This window comes from Syngnathus leptorhynchus, chromosome 18 (genome assembly GCF_054491065.1).
Source record: "Syngnathus leptorhynchus isolate UIUO chromosome 18, UIUO_Slep, whole genome shotgun sequence".
In the NCBI taxonomy this organism is placed as follows: Eukaryota; Metazoa; Chordata; class Actinopteri; order Syngnathiformes; family Syngnathidae; genus Syngnathus; species Syngnathus leptorhynchus.
This window is the reverse complement of record NC_141212.1, coordinates 5,038,169-5,055,985: the sequence shown is the minus strand read 5'-3', so window position 1 is coordinate 5,055,985 and position 17,817 is coordinate 5,038,169. Positions and strand designations below refer to the sequence as shown.

General features: G+C 38.5%; 1 protein-coding gene across 1 annotated transcript; it reads right to left on the bottom strand.

Annotated features, from left to right (window-relative positions):
- Window positions 1–2,384: 2,384 nt before the first annotated feature.
- Window positions 2,385–16,216, bottom strand: tnfrsf21 (tumor necrosis factor receptor superfamily, member 21). The gene is made up of 6 exons (XM_085938073.1): window positions 15,881–16,216; window positions 11,006–11,681; window positions 9,918–10,475; window positions 5,866–6,131; window positions 4,058–4,298; window positions 2,385–3,611 (listed from the first exon to the last, which is right to left on the bottom strand). The coding sequence occupies exons 1-6, from the start codon at window positions 15,905–15,907 to the stop codon at window positions 3,382–3,384; spliced, it is 1,998 nt and encodes a 665-aa protein (XP_085794199.1). The 5' UTR covers window positions 15,908–16,216; the 3' UTR covers window positions 2,385–3,381.
- Between the last annotated feature and the right edge of the window lie 1,601 nt (window positions 16,217–17,817).

Here is a 17,817-nt window from a genome sequence, read left to right as displayed (position 1 = left end):
GTCCGTTGTGAAGGAAAGAACTCCCAGAGAGCATCTTATAATCGTTTTGGAGTAATCCCTTGCAAGGCAACTGTCTTTTCAGGGTCATGAAATAAATACAAGTGCAAAAAAAATCAGAATTTAGTGCAGGAATTAAGAAAACATTTCTAATTGAATAACTGTGGGATTTCATGTCAGATTTATTTGGTACTCTATATCAAAACAGATTGCATATTTATAACCATGTTTTTTTCAACATTAAATAATAGGTATTACTGCACAACTGATATTCATTTTTGGGAGGCCGATACCGATTTTTGGCATGCCGATACCTGACAAAATCGATAAATAACTATGCATTGGCAATATTGTAACTTCAATTAATAATATGCATGAGAAGTGCAAATAGCTTGTCTCCAATTATCTGGATCATAATTTTAACATAATTAATTAATTACAGTACTGTAAATTAATTCATTACAGCACTGTAGTCATTTAGTTTCTGTTTAGTGCCATCTGCAAATGCAATTAACTTATCAGTGATGTTCTATAGATTTTTCTGCATTCTTCTTGGTCCTGCCTTGCTTTTCTTTTTTTTTTGGACATATTTTTTTTTATTTTTAAAATTCATTTATTTCAGGCACCAGCAAAATCTAAAAATGAGTTGAAAGAAAAAAAACTACTTAGTCCCATCGCCACACCATTTTAAATAATAAACTTAAAAAACTTAATTAGCATTCCTGCAAGCTTTACTGTAACAATTTTGCCTTAAACATAGAAAAACAATACATTTGTAAATAAAAAAAAAAAACATGTGTGATAATCACAGCATCAAATGTTCATACTAGCAATTGTAGTGGGATGTAAGAATTAAGAGCGAATTTGGTAAGAGACAAACCAGAAACAAATCAAAATCACAAAACAGCACAGTAGTAAGAGACACGGTTGATGTAAACTAATTCCAATACCTGGTTGAATAAATAAGCTGCTTTTTTAAGGGGCAGAGCTGTCTGGTTAAATTCAGCAGGGATCAGGTGAAACCAATGAGGCCACCAATGGTGTGGCAAAGCTGAGGCACAAAAAAATTCTCAATAGAAAATGAATCTTCACAATAAAAGGCTGAGCAGGAAATTAAATGGACATGACACTTAAAATAAGCCCATGGTCAGAATTTATTCTAAAGTTCTAAAGTTTATATATCATTGTCGAAAAATTTGAAATTTGCTTCACAAAATGTGAAACTCTGATATATATATCTGATATCTATAGTTATGGAGGCTTTGTTATACTGAGCACGAATGAAAAGAATTTCCACCTGTGAAAAGAAAATCTCCCTGTGTTTAAATTGCACAACACCAGCCCTGTCACCTCTGACAATGCCAACAAGGACACAATAAACCCAGGAGACAGCCGAAACTCAAGGACCTATTTTCATGCCCAGTCTAACATAAAGTGCAGTCTAACAAGGGTGGAGTTTTCTTTCTTTTGGCATTTCCATAGACGGGCTTAGTTAGAAAGGGGTGTTTGTGCCGTCGTGGGAGTGAACACAGGCACCGGCTGCTCTACTTCTCCATAAATCAAAGCAGGAGAGGTCAAAGCAAAATGGACTTAGGAAAGTTTGAAATCCAAAATAAATTCATAACTATTTAGTAAATAACTTAAACAAAGCATAAACCCATCTTACGCAAGTTCAACACATGGGTCTTTTGAATTACAGTACGACAAAGCGTATTTTATTTTCCCAACAAGGCCGCCGTATAGGTAACTAGTTATTAAAGGACACTCCCTCTACTTTGGTCTCTAAATACACGTCTTGTGTGAATTCACAAATGTCTTTTGTGTCTTAGTGGAGATCAGAGGTAGTTTTGTGGCCGCAATGGTGTGTCTGTCCTTATTGTTGTGTTGTTAACTGGTGTAACTGGAGCCGTTTGCTCACTGGGGCTTTTTAGATAAGAACAAAAAGATGTTTACATCATGCGAGACAGATTGTGCGTCAAACATGAATTGGTTAGTTGAACAAAGTGCTTCATACATTTCAAACAAGATTATGAATACTTTCATTTTTCTGGGGGAAAATTGTGACTCGAATATTTCCTGTGAAATCACAAGGTGGAGAAAGCAAAGTGTATTATATAGGACAATTTAAAAAGGACAACCTCAGTGAATTCGAATTTGGGAACATTAGTACCTCTAGTTAGTGCAAAAGAAGTGAAAATATCATTGTTTTTCTTTGACATTTGAAAATATTCTTTTTTTTCAAATGTATTTTTTAATATATATATATATTGTTCTAGTTTTTTTCTTCATCAGGCAGTGTGGAAGAGCTACATTTCTAATTTGGCCACTTTTGCCAATTCTTTAAATATTTCTTTAAAGGCCGACATAAGCAACCACCATACACAATGTTATAACAAATATTGAGATTTTATTGAGCTATTTTAAAGTTACAAAGTAAACATAGTGGCTATAACTGTGAATAGTGAAATCATCCACTCAACTTCTTTCAGTACGTCAATATAAGCAACAACAAAAAAAAGCTCTCATGCCCTGTGCCATGTCAGGAAATCTTGGTTATCCTCTTTGTCTCTCTGTCAATTTCGAAGCAGCATATGTTTGAGTCTTTCAGTTCCAATGTTGCTTCTACTGTCATGGGGACCAGCAAAGTTTTTTTTTTTCTTTTTTGGTGTATTTTACAGTTCATTTTTGAGTCCTTGAGTATTTTTTTTTTAATCCAAAGTCATACATAGACATATTTCAAGTAGAATGAGTATGCATATTTTGTATTTTGTGTTTGTAACAGAACAGCTCTAGATAGCACTGCTGGTTTAAATAAAGAAGGTTAAAAGAATGACAAGTTTTCTTAGCCCGATGTTGAACAGAGAGTGCCATCTAGAGGAGTACAAAAAATACAACAGCTGGCAAATTTGAAGCATTCATTTTCCCCATCACGTGAAAAAAATGCATATCAGCGTTAGATCAGGCACATATGCTGGATAATATGTCAATAAATGTTTGTGATATATTTTTAATTGTTAAAGAGCCTCTTTAAAAACAAGAACAATAGCAGTGCACTGACTTGTTTATAGCTAGGCGTGTTCAACAAGTTCTCGATTCACGATGCAATGTTTGCTACATTGTAAAACTCAAAATATATTTCATACATTTTGCAAGAGCGTCACCAAGTATTGACTTTGACCATGGTGGATGAAGGAATAACAAAGAACGCACAATACGACAGAAAAAGGAAGTGTAAAGGTCAAAATCATTCAAAAGTAGATAACGGACTCATTTACAACCTTCTGGTATATAAATTTAAGATGATGGATGATTAATGTTGTGCTCGATTTGAACGGTACCAGATTTTCATTGCACATATTTTATGACATCATCCTCTCTACACCTCTATAAAAGGTCAGGGAGGTGGCTGTAGACCGAATCCAACAGCGTCTGGCTGGCCTCCTGACTTTTGACTCCCGCAATCTCAAAAAGTTGGTCAAGCCTGTCCTCGGCTGCAGGGATCTCCTCGATAACGTGTAGCTCCTCGAGATTCAGGATGTGTAGCATGTCATCAAAGATGGGTTGGAGGTCGCACGGATCAAGGCGGACTTGGCGAAGCACCGTGTCTTTTTTCTCTGTGGCAATGACGGAAGGGTAGAAAATGAAACTGTGACTTCTCACTGATATGAATTGTACCATTAGTTAACTGAGTCAACATTTTTGTGATAGTATCGTACTGCCATCTGTGTGTGTGTGTGTGGAAGTTGGTAGACCAGGGTGTTAGGTTTCACACTCACTGAAGTTTAACTCACTGTCGCCGCCCTGCTGTTTATCGAAAGCAACTGTCACCATCCACACCAGAAGTGCGTCATACATTTGCAGAATATATTTGAGGAAGATCTTATCTTTGGTATTCAATAAAATAAAATAAAATAAAATAAAATAAAATAAAATAAAATAAAATAAAATAAAATAAAATAAAATGAAATGAAATGAAATGAAATAAAATAAAATAAAATAAAATATAACATAACATAACAAAACATAACATAACATAATACTCCTCGTGTTCCCTACTAACCTTTCGTGATGAACGAGCCGTTCCGACTAAGAGCAGAGTCTTTGCTGGAAGTGGAGTCACAACGGAGCAGCGGTTCCGACTCATCGTGGAAGAACCCTTTGGTACGGTCCACCGGCGATTGCTCCACACCTGCAGCGCTGCCGCCGCCGGTGCCGGTGCTGCTGGGAGACTCCTGAGGCTTGTGAATAGGACTGAGGTTTTGGCTTACATTCACAGACGTCATCAGCTGGTTTAGATCAAACTGGGCAAAGATAGACAACATAACATTCATAACAATGTTTGCATTGTAAATTGATCATCGATATTACATTTGTATGCTTTGTCAACTGTAACCCACAAAACACAATTACCTAGTCAACACAAAAGCAAAGAAAAGTGGAGCATTTTGGAAAAGCAGGTGCAAAAATAACAAAGTAGGTCAAATTGTATGGCTGAGCAAACAGCACAAAAATCCGTCAAATAAGAGAAAAAATGAAAGCAAAAACAAATGATGACAAAAGATGACATTCATTTGATATTTCATGTTCAGCTTCATGCTGTGACATTCAAGTTGTCCCAATAAAGGTCACCGTAACGAGTTACTCGGATATTATCTTGGCACACAGCACTGGGAATTTCCATCATTTTGGAAAAAAAAGTCCTGGCTGTCATTTTGTTTCGTAATTTCATCTGGATCGCTGTGGAAAGAACTGAAAGAAGTTTATATTTACTTGCTTTATGTTTATTTGTAGTGTTTCACATTATACCAGGCACACTGCTGTTTTACCACAGCATAAATGCTAATTCGGCTTTATTGTAGGCTAATGAGGGTTTGAGTTGTAATTGTCGGTGATTATGAGATCAGCGTATTGGCAATGACGGAGATGTGTAAACACAAAAAAGTTGGTTGAGGTGAAACAATTCCAACAGGATAGGGAAAAGAGTCATAATGGAAAATTAAATACATGAAACCTTTTTATGCTTTAACTTGTAATCCTGCTACTTCTACAGTAAAAAATTGTTGTTATTAATTCTGACACTCAGTTGTCCTAGTGAGAATGTCAATTAAGCTCGGAGGTCGATAGGAGTTGGCTGTTATGGAACATGTTCCCCATTGATCACAGTGGATTATTATTAATTCCATTGAAAGATCAATAGATTTTTCTGACTGGTCCCCATTTTTGTTTTCTCGAACTATTATATTTGCCATTCACAACTACAGTAAACTGAGAGTAAAGGCAGCTTTTTTTCTGACCTTGGTTATTATTATCATTAAAAATAGATAACAAATAATGATTTTTTTTTCATAGTGAGAACTACAAATTGTAGTTTTATCACAATGAATATGTTTTTGCTGAGCAGGGAATTTCTGTGGGTCTTCTAAAACCTGTATTAGAAATATCACACATCAGCACAACTTCCTTTACGTAATAAAATTCAACAAAAAATCATAAAAGAAACTCAAAGAATGTAGCGATGCAAGATCATCCACTGATTATCAAGCAGTAATGAAAGATGAAATTATCTGTACTGAAAGACAGAAAGTCTATGAACAATACCGTTAACTGTTAGGCTTTCACCTTGAATTAAGGATAAAGGTTTTATTGTAACCATGGTTGGGTTGTCATGTAAATATTGCAACAGTCTGAGACAAAAATGTTCGGACCGTACTGTTCCAGAGTGGAGGACAATTGATCGTTATCGGAATTTTACTCAGCTAAAAATCGGAGATGGCATCGTCAAAAACAGAACTACGACTAAATACAGATCAAATGTATTTATCCCATCAAAGAATTGGGCCTATTCACTCTCCAATCTTTCAATCCTACCTGTGGGTTGTCCTCCATGACCAGTCTGATCTTCTCCACCACGTCGATGCGGCGTTGTCTGTGCAAGGCGTTGATCAGCTTGGCTAGATTGGCGTCGCTGTCCCGAATGGTCCAATGTTGAAGCGCGGCGTATGCCCGCTCGTGATCTGACAAGTAGCCACTGGAGAAGGCTGCCACTTCCCGCTCGGTGGCGTTGGCCAGTGACTGATAAATGTCAATCCACTGGGAGCCCACTTGAGCTGCAACCAGTTTTAAAATGTCCACTCCTAAGAAAAAAAGTAAACAAATACTTTGGTGGTCTTTCTGAACACATACAATATGCTATCATTACAGAATTGGCTGAACAATATTGTTAATCACAATTTAATTAACATTTTAAAGGAATCACAAATAGCTTCTGGACTACAGCTGAAGTTTCTGACAACTATTCAGTCCTTGAAATCTATCGCGATCAATGATGTCCTCCACACAGAATAATTTATTCATCCACTTTGATAATCATCAGGTTGATCCCTGATTGATGTCCGCAGTGGCAAACATCCTAAATGCACAAATCCAGGATGATTTGAGCAGATTAAAAAGGATAAACCACTGCTGGGGGATATGTGTCACCCATACACGCAAACAAAAAATATCACTGAGTGTGAATTGATAAAAATCCAGAGGTCAATACAAAGAGATTGAAATATAAGCACACGATGCCAAAATTCACCATCACATCCCCCCCAAAAATTTGACCTTCTTTTGTATTTTTTTTGCACATTAACAGAAATATAAAATCCATCACTCATGCTTAAGATTAATAAACTGGAGTGGATCGTAGACCCGCAGGACCTCGCGTGCCAGCCTTGTGGGTCAAATGCCTGTCGCCTCGTTGGCAATAACAGACAGTGACAGCGGAGAAATCCCCTCGCTCTAAATGCCTCACTGTCCCTGTTTGCTGGACGCACTCGGATGGCCTATATAAGTCTCGTGATGATTCAGGGTGCCAGCCAGCAGATGTGTTTATGTCTTTGCATGAGGAAGTGGCATGCCTGAGCGTGCATGTTTATGCATTTGCATTGACTAATATTTCTTCAACCCCTGTCATGTTTTATAACTGTGCTGCTAATGCCTCTTTTGTACAAAAATGGCAGACGCCAGTTTGTATGAGTAACAAAATATACTGAAACTTTTTTCTTAACATTTGTTGTGATAACAAGCAACACTCGAGTTCAACACCTCATTTTGCCAAAGTCATATTTGGATAGTCGGTTTAGTGTTAGGGCTTTTCTTCCTAGCTTATTTTATGATTTTTCTGCTTTTTTTTCCCCTGTGTGTCACTGTATTTTAGACATTACATCATTGGTGTCAAACCGAAGGCTCGGGGGCCAGATACGGCCCGCCACACCATTTTATGTGGCCTGCAAAGACAGATTGTGCATTGACTTCATGTGTCAAAAGTTACAAATTGTTCCCACTTTTAAACATTTGAAATATTGCTAGCAAATTTTTTAGGTATCTGAACAGTTTTTACTAGTCTCAAAACTAGTTCATCAGTTTGTTGTTCAGCCTATACTGTATAAGGCGTTGACCGTCATAACGGCCCTTCGAAGGAAACTACGAAAATGATGCGGCCCGTGACAAAAATTAGTTGTTGAATGCAGCACATAGTATTTTTTTCACTTTAAATTAATGTGAGTGGGTGAACTTTCTCTTGAAATAACAATTCTCTTAACAACCATCAAACAAAGGCTACATAGGCCCACCCTGGTACTGCAACACACAGTAGATTCTAACACAAAGCTTCCCACTGGGCTAGAATGTGGAACTTGGCGTTATTAACGGTGTGGAGATTTAACAAGGGAGAAGGGTGGGCAGGTACAATGTTGTTTTTCTTTTCATTTTCCAACTTGCTTCGGAAATATAAGTCGCAAAATAAATTACTTCGACTAACTACCTGGGAGGTTCTTTTTTAGTAGATGTTGTTTTTCCATGGCATTTGTTTTCTAAATGCTTTTACATTACATCATAGACATGGATTTACTAATAGGATGGATAACACGCACCAAATAGGATGGATAGCACACACAAAAAACTGAAATTAAAACTGTCAGGGTTTTGGCAATCTCCTGGGGCAAACACTATTAGGGCATTACAGAAAGACCGCAAAGTATACAACTTTATTCTTCTCTTCTTGGGTGTGTGTCTATGGGTGTTTATTTGAGATTTTTTTTTAAGTCTACAAAAATATGATTTGATTTTAAAATGTCATCATAATAAAAACATGACTTTAGAGAGCTAGCTTACATCATTTACCCCTCGTCTCTCAATAAATGCTAAGCTCAGTACATGAGAAATGTTTTTTCCTTTTCCTTCTGTTTATGTGTTAAGTATTTTAACTATTCTAGTAAATGGGCATTAAAAACTTCAAGTGAGGCCAACCATGCACCTTGAAAGGATTAAAAAGCTGTTTTATTTATTGTTCCAAAGGGTAAATGGCAGTGTAAAATGTTTGTTGTGTTGTTATTCAAGTGTGTACGTTTTGGCATTTAAATACACACACCTTGGCACCAGATTCGTCATTCCATCAGAAAAACAAAAGTCCAAACACTGAAAATCACCCTTTAAATATTTTTGGTTTAATTAGGAAAGGAGTTGAACAATGCTCCAACAGTTCTCTATAGATTCATCACTGCAGGGAATCGCTTTGATTTGACGTATTAGGTGTGTCAAAAAAATTCCAGGACTTGTGTCATCAAAATAGTTGTGACAACAGGAGTGCATGACGGCATTGCAGAGAATGTTAGCTAAATGCTTGATAGTGATTATTTCAAAATGGAAAACATAGTTTATCATATAGTTACATGCAGTTAGCTCAGGAGCTAGCTGGTAGCTAACGACTTTTGTCAACGGGCCAATAGGATCTATTCCAGTCAATGAAAGCTTGAAGTGGGTGTGCCTTGAACATAGAGGCACATGTGGTTTTTCGATTTTTGATTCCCCGATTAATCGATCAAATAAATAGGATAATTGAAAAGATTTGTTTATGACAGCCCTACCTACTTTCATGTACTTGGCAATAGTTCTAGTTATTTAAATTTGGCACGGTCGTTAACAAAACTCTTTGTGGTGTATCAAGACTTTCATTTACACACTTGTGTGACAATAAAGTACGTTATTTTTTTTTATACTGATTATCTTTGACTTAATTTTGGTGAATGGCCAATCACAAGGCACATATGGAGACAGACAACCATTCAAACTTACTACTCATGGCCTATCTAGGTAATTGAGTTTTTATTATGTGTAGACAAGGTCGACTTGAGAGAATCTAGGACAAGGTATTTTATAACTTCTTAGCGTAACATTTTAATTTTGACATTCTATTTCACTTGCTTCTATCATTTCTATGCATCTCTTTCTTTGTTGGGTGCCTATTCGTCCTGTGCATGTACAAAAACAACAAAACCCAATGTTTCTCAAACCAGATTATTCCAGTTCTCTGTGGTTAGCCACTGAGTAGAGACAGGAGGGTGATTCGTAGAGCATGTGGACACACACACATGTCTTGTTGTAAAGTTCAGTGTGTCTATCCTTCTCTCAGTGTGAAACTGAGCTCCCCACCTGTTACTTCTCACTGCTGTGTTTACAGATACGCACCAGAAACCGAGGGGGGGGGGTAGTTGACATCGAGATAGGAGGGAATCGCAATAAGTGCCAAAAGAACGATACAGACAGAGAGCTAAGAAGGAACCAGAGAACAGGTTGATAAATAAATAAACCACACAGGAGGTTAAACTGAGAATGAAAGGCGAAAGAAAGCAATCAGTGAAATTTGAGTGTTGTGCAAGCCCAGTGCCCTCCAGGGCAGCATTGATCAGTTCACCCAGCCTGAGTGGTTGTATAGTACTAGTGATGTAACTTGAAACAATACCTAGGGGGCTTAAAATTACAACATTGTCGACTTTCAGGTATTGAGTGGGAAAAAGTAGATTTTAAAATGAAACTTTGTAAGATATGTGCTTTCAGGAACGGTTGATAATACCACTTCTGCAACAAATCAGACTAACCTTGTCCGTTGGAATAATAGATCCACTTCTCTTTGACCTGTGCGGGGGGTAGAGATGGTTTCTTCTGAATTGCCCTTTCCACGATGCTGCTCGGATCCTGCATGGGGCCTTTCTTAAGCACATGGGAACTCCGTTTCACACTGCACATCACGATCACAACCAGGACGAGGAGGAGCAGCAGGACTATCATCCACGGGAGGTGCTCATTGATATCGAAGTGATCGTGAGTGCTCGGCCGTGGGGATCCTCTTCGAATGGGACGGTTATAACTGGAAACTTTGTCTTTGTTTGACTGTATAGGAATCTTATTGATCCCCATCCCTCCCCTGACCTCTGACCCCTCGGATCCTTCCATCGTCCTCTTGTTAGGACCGAGCAAAGGGTCTGAATTTATTTGGTCCCACGGTTGCTTACGATGCACCAATTGTTTTGGGGCTGTGGGAGGTGAAACCTGAGCGGGGTCAAGGATTGCTGGAAAGGTGCTTGTACGAATTTTACCCTCTATTTCCCCACCTTGGTTTTCCTTCAGTTGAATAGCAGCTGAACGGCCGTTGATGCCTGGGTTGAGACAGAGATGAGAGTTAATGGATGATAGTGTACAGATGACCCGACATAGTATACAAAGTGTCTTTGTTACATATGGTGCACAATAAACGTAAGTATGACCCAGTAAACCTTTCAGTTTAATTTATTATTTACTAGGGACGGGCTATTCAGAATCAATTGGTCCTTCCTGATTCCCATTCACTAGTGACGTAACTAAGAGTCATTGAGTCTGTCCCGAAACACACAAGGTTTATAGGTATGAGGTGGAGTGATACCCAGTATGTCCGTCTGATTCTCAGAAATGACTTAACAGAAGGGTGAAGGGCAGCGAAAACAAAAGGGGGAGAGAATTACTCATGTTCCCAGATCCGACACCTCATTGAGGTGAGGAAGAGTGAGGAAGAAGTTGACCTCCTCATGACCACAAATAGTAGCATTCCTAAAGTAAGTAGAAGCCACCGCTTTGTTGCCATGCCAAAGAATGTGCTTCCTTTCAAAAAAAGGGTTGAATGAGGGTTCACGATGACTAGACAAGGTCTCACCTTTGTGATCTAATGTTGATGAAAACGATTCCAAAGTCACTAATTCCTGTCCTTGTGCAGTTGTTGTGGAGATAGTTGCAGCTGGGATGGTTGTAGACATTGGTCCACAAAGATTATCAGTCTCTCTTGTTCCCACTATGAGCAGCGTCAACCCCTGAGCTTGGCAGTCCGCATGGGCTCGGCACTTGATTGAATTTGATTCGGCATCGGAGAAAGTTCCTTTGGTGCACGGCTTACATATAACGTCTTCTGTTTCGGTACCTTTCTTTTTCACCCTTGTCCCAGGCGGGCACAGCGAATGGGGCTTACACTCGGTGCTACCTTCTCCTATCAGGAAGGTGTTTGGAGGACAGGTACAAACACGGTCCTGAGAGGCAGTGCAGGGTAGTTTCTCAATCCGGCCTGCAGGACACGGAGCTCGACAATGATGGCATTGCGTAATGCCGTTTTCACCTCGTGTGAAAGTACCTCTGGGGCAGGGACTGCATTCCCTAACGGCGGTTTGGGAACAATGGACAGATACATAGGTACCTGCCGGGCACTTGTCACAGACCAACTGAGAACCAGAGTCTGGGTCTTTGTAATGATAATGGCGAGGGGATAGGAGGTGTAGTTCAACTGGGTGAGTTGTTGTCAAAACCCGGGCTGAGAGTTCAACCACCAATGTCCACAGTACCTGAGGAAGACAAGAAAGTATTTACGTTTAGTAAAAATGGACGATGTTTAAAGACAAATAAGAAAGCTATTTCTGGAATTTCATAGTTTTACAATACCCCAGGTTATTTAGAGGTAATCAAACGTGCTTAACTTGAATTTCAAATGTACCAGGTGGAATGAGTAGACAAAGAAACAATAGTTCGTAAATCATAACGACGCAGGTCGCTAAAATTGTTTTTCCAAGTAGCGTGTGAATTCTCAGATATATATCAAAGGAGATTAGCGGCGTGTGCTGGTATACAGACGAAAACGAGGACGGTCTGGTTTAAAATGATGAGCTAGCTGAATTTTTTTTTTTGCTGATGACACGTTTGAACGCTTGCCATCTTAGTAAAAGCTTTTATGTAGAGGTTCCAGGATGCACTCTTAGAGGACAAGATTGGAAGACTATTCTTTTGATATGGATACTTTGAATCTTTCTACAGAAATATAAATAAGATGGGTAATTAAGGAAGCGGTTATGGTTATGTAGTGGTGTCTAACAAAATCATTTGGTCAGGGCATAATGGATGGTCCCACTGTGGTTTAATATTGAAATTGCACATCCTGGCTTGCCATTAGTGTGAGTTTCAAGAACTAAAGATGTGCTGGTATCAAACAGGAAATCTTTTTCACACATAACAGACAGAGCTGACACAGCGGTTGTTTTACAGGAATGGAGCACAGTGCTTTAATCCACTCAGGGCATGCTGTCTCAGGCTAGTCCAACATAGTCGCGAGCCAGAAGGCACACGCGCCAGCCAGGCCCACCCAGAAAGACACGTATAAATCAAGCGGACAAATCCAAACTATTAAAAAAAAACTTTATCGTTGATACAGTATCACTACCAATATCTGGGTTTTCTCAGGTACTTTTCCCCACAGTCTAAAACCCTGAGTATTCTTCATGACACCATACTGCAACTATTTCCGCGTGGTCAGTAACATGACAATGTTATGCTAGAGGTTCCTAGCTTCCTATTGCTAGACAGCATCTCTATCCCTTTGACCTGTCACCCATGAAGCTCAACTGTAGCAGACTGATATCTAATTCCGTCTGCGACTACAGTTAGAAGCACGTGAGGTTACCGTGAGATATGTTGTTCAGCATACCATGAAGGGAGTACAGTATGCAGTGGTAATGTGACAGAATATTGCTAGTTAAGCTAGCATGGTAAGGGAAGCCGACGTATGTGGAAAATAAGACGCCAAAAGAGAAACGAAACAAGGACATACTAAAACCTGCGGCAAGACAAAAAAGGAGAACATGCGACAAATGTAATCAAGGCACCCCCCCGTACTTTTTCTGCTTCTGCGTACAGTAGACAAACACTGTCCGGAGCTTCTGCAGACAGAGAATCAGGTTTCAAGTCAGGCCTCTGCATGCCTTTGTTCCTATCTCTCCATCTGTTGGGGTCTATGTTTTGCGTGTGTCTTTCACGACCCACATTAAAAAGCGCATTTTTAATCTGCTGATTCTGTGACTCACTATCAGGAAGAACATCTGAGGGTGTGGTTGCTGGTCAGGCAACAACTTGTTTACATCCTATGGGCAACAGTGCTGCATCCCAGCACAATAAACATACACCCCATACTCCTAAATTTTGGACTCCCAGAGCAACTGAGGACAGCAATTTGTAATTCTACCTCGAGCACCGGCTATTAAACCGGTCTCAAGACACACTGAGAATCAATAAACTTTCAACAAGGACTGCTTTGTCACGTACAGTAGTGCCTTGAATCAAAACATCTTTCCACATTGAAATGAATGGAGAAATGATTAATCCGTTCCAGGCTCCACAAAAACGAACAAAAAATCATTTATAATGTTTTTTAATTGAAAAAAATAACACTACGTGATCTCGTATTATGTCTATGTATTTTAAGTAAAATTAAACACAACTAATAACAATATACTCTTGTTATTTATGAAAAATACATATATTCATGATATAATAAGTTAGAAAAAAATAAAATTAGACAGTACTAGTCACATTGCACCAACTAACAAGCCATTTTAATATCATAATACTCAAAATTGAAATTATTTTTTATGTGCCTTAATAAAACATTTCATAATATCCTGCCACACTTCTTAACTAAACACGAGTCATTGCATCCACATTCTAGGCCAAGAGAGAAAAAAAAAATAGGATTCTAAAATAAGCATTTAGGTTCATGAACTGACCGTCTACCAATGCAATAAGTCTGTCAGCAGTCCAGTCAGACTTTAAGTCTGAATGACATGACCAGCACTGTCTTAATGCACTAAATAATAAACAAACTGTATGACTAATGCTTGGCTCAATATTCTTGTATTCAACCAGTACAGCATTTCGCAGTCTTAAATGTTTTGAAGTGGTTGTTTCGGGTTGAGTGAAAATCAGTTTTCTGTTGACATAATGAGGTGTTTGCATACATTTTTTTGGGATGTGGGTGGCAGAAAAACATTGGGCAGCAATAACTACCTAATTAAAGCAAGGTTTAACATGCATACATGTTCAGGATAGAGACACGTGCTCCCTACTTCCCTCCCTTGTTTGTTAACTGACTGAACCCCCCCACTAAGGCACTTGTTCACACGAAGAAGCACCTGTTGTGTCGCCCCCCTGTGCAATCCTTGCACTGCAGTCGCAGCACATTTCAGCTCAGACAGGAAAGAGATTGTTTGGATTCACTCAGTGTGAATTTATCACAGACAAAAGGTAATGATGATTGTTTGTGTGGATGTGTCACACTGCAGCTGATAAGTGCTCATCCATTGTGCAAATAACTTCACAGGAGGTTTGTTGTTTGAACACATCCTCTTAGTTGTGCTTTGGTGGACTACAACTTCGGTGAAAAACTGAAATAATAAAAATGACTATATATTGAATGAAAATCAGCGAGTAAATCTAATTTAGACTATTTAAAATTTAATTCTTAAATTAATTAAATAAAAATGTATTTCATTATTCTATGAATTAATTATTAATTATGCTAAATATTGAAACATTATTCAAGTCACAAACAATGAACTAAGTATAGAAAAATATTTTTTTAATGAAAATAAGAAAAAAAACAGACTTGTTGAATAAACAGCCATCTGATGGCAATAACAAGTGAGTGCTTGCAAACTTGTCCTAAAATTTGGCGCCTCCAATGTGCGAAGATTCAGTGTTTACTTCTACACTCTACTTCTCAGTCAATCCATCATAATATTAAAACAACCGAAAGCTGACTTTATGGCTCAGTCTGCATCAGATAGGAAGTGAATCAACAACAAAAACATGGTTTCCTGTTCTGTAAACCTTGCAGCTTTATGAGACTGTCGAGACCTCACTGACCTAAAATGAGTGTTTATTCAAGGCTACAGACTCAAAAATATCATTCAAACTTTATACAGTACTACTTATTAGAAAATAAAAATCATAAAAAGAGAACAGATTGAAGGCAGTTCCATTCATTTCAAACAGTGGTGCATAAACGATTGTGTTGAAAATAAACCTTAGGTTCTACAGAAAATAATCAGGCCACATCTTTGTCAAGCATTGAGCAATAAAGACTCCGTAACTGGTATTTCCAGTAGTTATGTCAACACAAGTACAGTGTAGCAAACAAACACACCACTGTTATCACTTTTCTGTTGCTTCGCCCACAGTTGAATATCTGGATACAGATGAGATGTTAATATAGGGGGAATGAATGGTCATTGTGATGGAAAACATGTAGGACACTGCCTCTGAAGCTTTAACTGGAAACAATGGATATGCATATTGATTGAATCGGTATTGATGTGAGTATCGGTATCACATCAATACCAATCAGGTAGTATCAATCCTTTACATTCATTCCTATGATTTCAGATATTTCCAAAGAACTCTGTAAACATTTTAGGTTAAGAGTCATTCTGCTTTGTTTGGGGTTTTCTATCTAGTAGATAGCTGCTTAATATTGTTGATGTGATAATAACTTGGAGTTAACTGTAATTTAAAATAGCATAATTTTTTTTTTTTTTTACATGCAATCAGTAACTGTCCATACCAACATCTCAGGTATTGCACAGCTCTACTGGAAACAGACTGGGAAAGGATGTGGGATACAAAAAATAGGCGCTGTCCCTTTAAATTGAGAATCTGTTGAAGGAATCCTTAGGATAAGGAACAAAACCGAGTGTATGAATCAAATGAATGCACTCACCACTGCAGAAATACACATGGCAGACATTGTGTTGTTGTTGTTGATGATGTACAGAACTCAGATGAGGTTCAAATAAACGCCCTTGTCCAAGTTGACAAGACAAACACTTCTCATCTCTGGGTGTCTCTGCTCTTCATCCTATCCTCCTCAATGCACTATGGAGGAGTCGCTCAGCTGCAGTGTTTTAAAGTCTGGGTTCCCAGATGGAGCCGTTTAAGGTAGTCAGGCATGAGGGCTTGTCTCACAAAGAATGCTGTGCTAATTCCCATCGCGGTGATGGATGAGGGCCTCACGGGCACCGCCGTTTCGCCCCGTGCACGCTTGTTGAGTGAGCAGTGCGGCGCCGTCCTCTCGCTGCGGAGCACAGCGGACACTTTGACACGGTGACGTCATTGGCGGGGCGTGGTTAAGGGTGAGAAGAGCACGTGCAACCCAGCTTTGCGTGAGGATGCAAATTTACTATATAATAAAATACTTCAAGAACAATTCAAATAAATTCACAATTCAAATAATGAGTTGCACAGTTTTAATTCTTGGTGTCATTTTTTTTAGGTCATAAAAATGTGCCATTTCAACCGGGGTGTGTAGACTTTTTATAACCATTGCACACAATCAACACAAAAAGAAAGAACAGTTTTACATTCAGATGGGTAAAGGTTGCATTATTGCATTCAAATAGAGAAGCATAAGCAGTGTATATGATCAGAAACCACCTCCTAATCTTCCCTAATCTGATATGTGTCAGTGGAGCAAACATGGTGGTTCAGTCATCTGTTTTGTGCAGTCTACTATAAAGTTAGCATCCTTCTACCCAAATTTCGAGACATGTCGCGTGCAGTGTTTCATCCCTTTGGATAGCTGCAGGCATTGCTGCAAATAGAAGCAGCTGATAAGCGAGTCCATCTGCACGGCACGTGGAACGAATAGAAGTAGACATGAAGCACAGGATGGTGAGGGTGGGTGGAGATAAAGGGATGAAGAGTAATTCTTTGCCTCTGCTCGTGAGAGAAAATCCGTATGAGAAGTAGGTCAAATTCAGCAGAAATAAGGAATTAAAGCAACGTCTGTAGAAATTATCCAAGTATTACCATGCCAAGAGAAATACTGATAGGATTGGTTCATTGCACATCCTGACCAACATTTCTGCTTACTCATCCTGCAGAACAGAGTTGACATTCAGATGGGCAAACTACTCCATTATCTTCAGGGCACCACATATTCTCACACTGCAGTTAGTGAGTGATGGAGGTTGTGGCTTTAGAGAGCACAAATGAATGCAATCTTAGTTTAGTGTATTTGTTACATTCCCTATATCAAATAGAAAATCAAACAAAGGACATTTGATTTATTTAAAATTTAGGATCTTGTCCACTGAATCTATAATTCCACTCAATAGAGCTGTAAATAATAATAATAATAATAATAATAATAATTATAATAATAATAATAATAATGCGTTCCCAGATATGCAAAAATGCAGAGAAACGATTTACATTCTACATTATGAAACAACAATTACTGTTCAAATATGATCATGTTAAAATATAGTTTACGGAGCATTCTGGATGAAAAGTTTAAATTGTTTAGCGTTTTTTGGTTGGGCTTTCCATAGTCACATCCTGCGCACACTTTTAAAGTGCCACTGCCACCTACTGTTGTAAATGTATAACTACACTTTACTTACACTGGGTGAAAATGTCTTTACATGCAGACAATGGGCAGCAGGTGGCGACAATGCCTCACTTGCTTACCTGGCCTAACCCTGGTTTCATTTTTTTTAAATTTGCGATTGAGAAGACACATTTCCCGGAAGTTAGCCCCCCCCCAACAATTGTGAACATAATTTTCAATTGTGAATTCAATTTTCAGACTACATTTCCAAAATCCCAGACTTTCTTGTAAAACCAAGTTTTCATGTAAAAACGGTTCATTTTTGT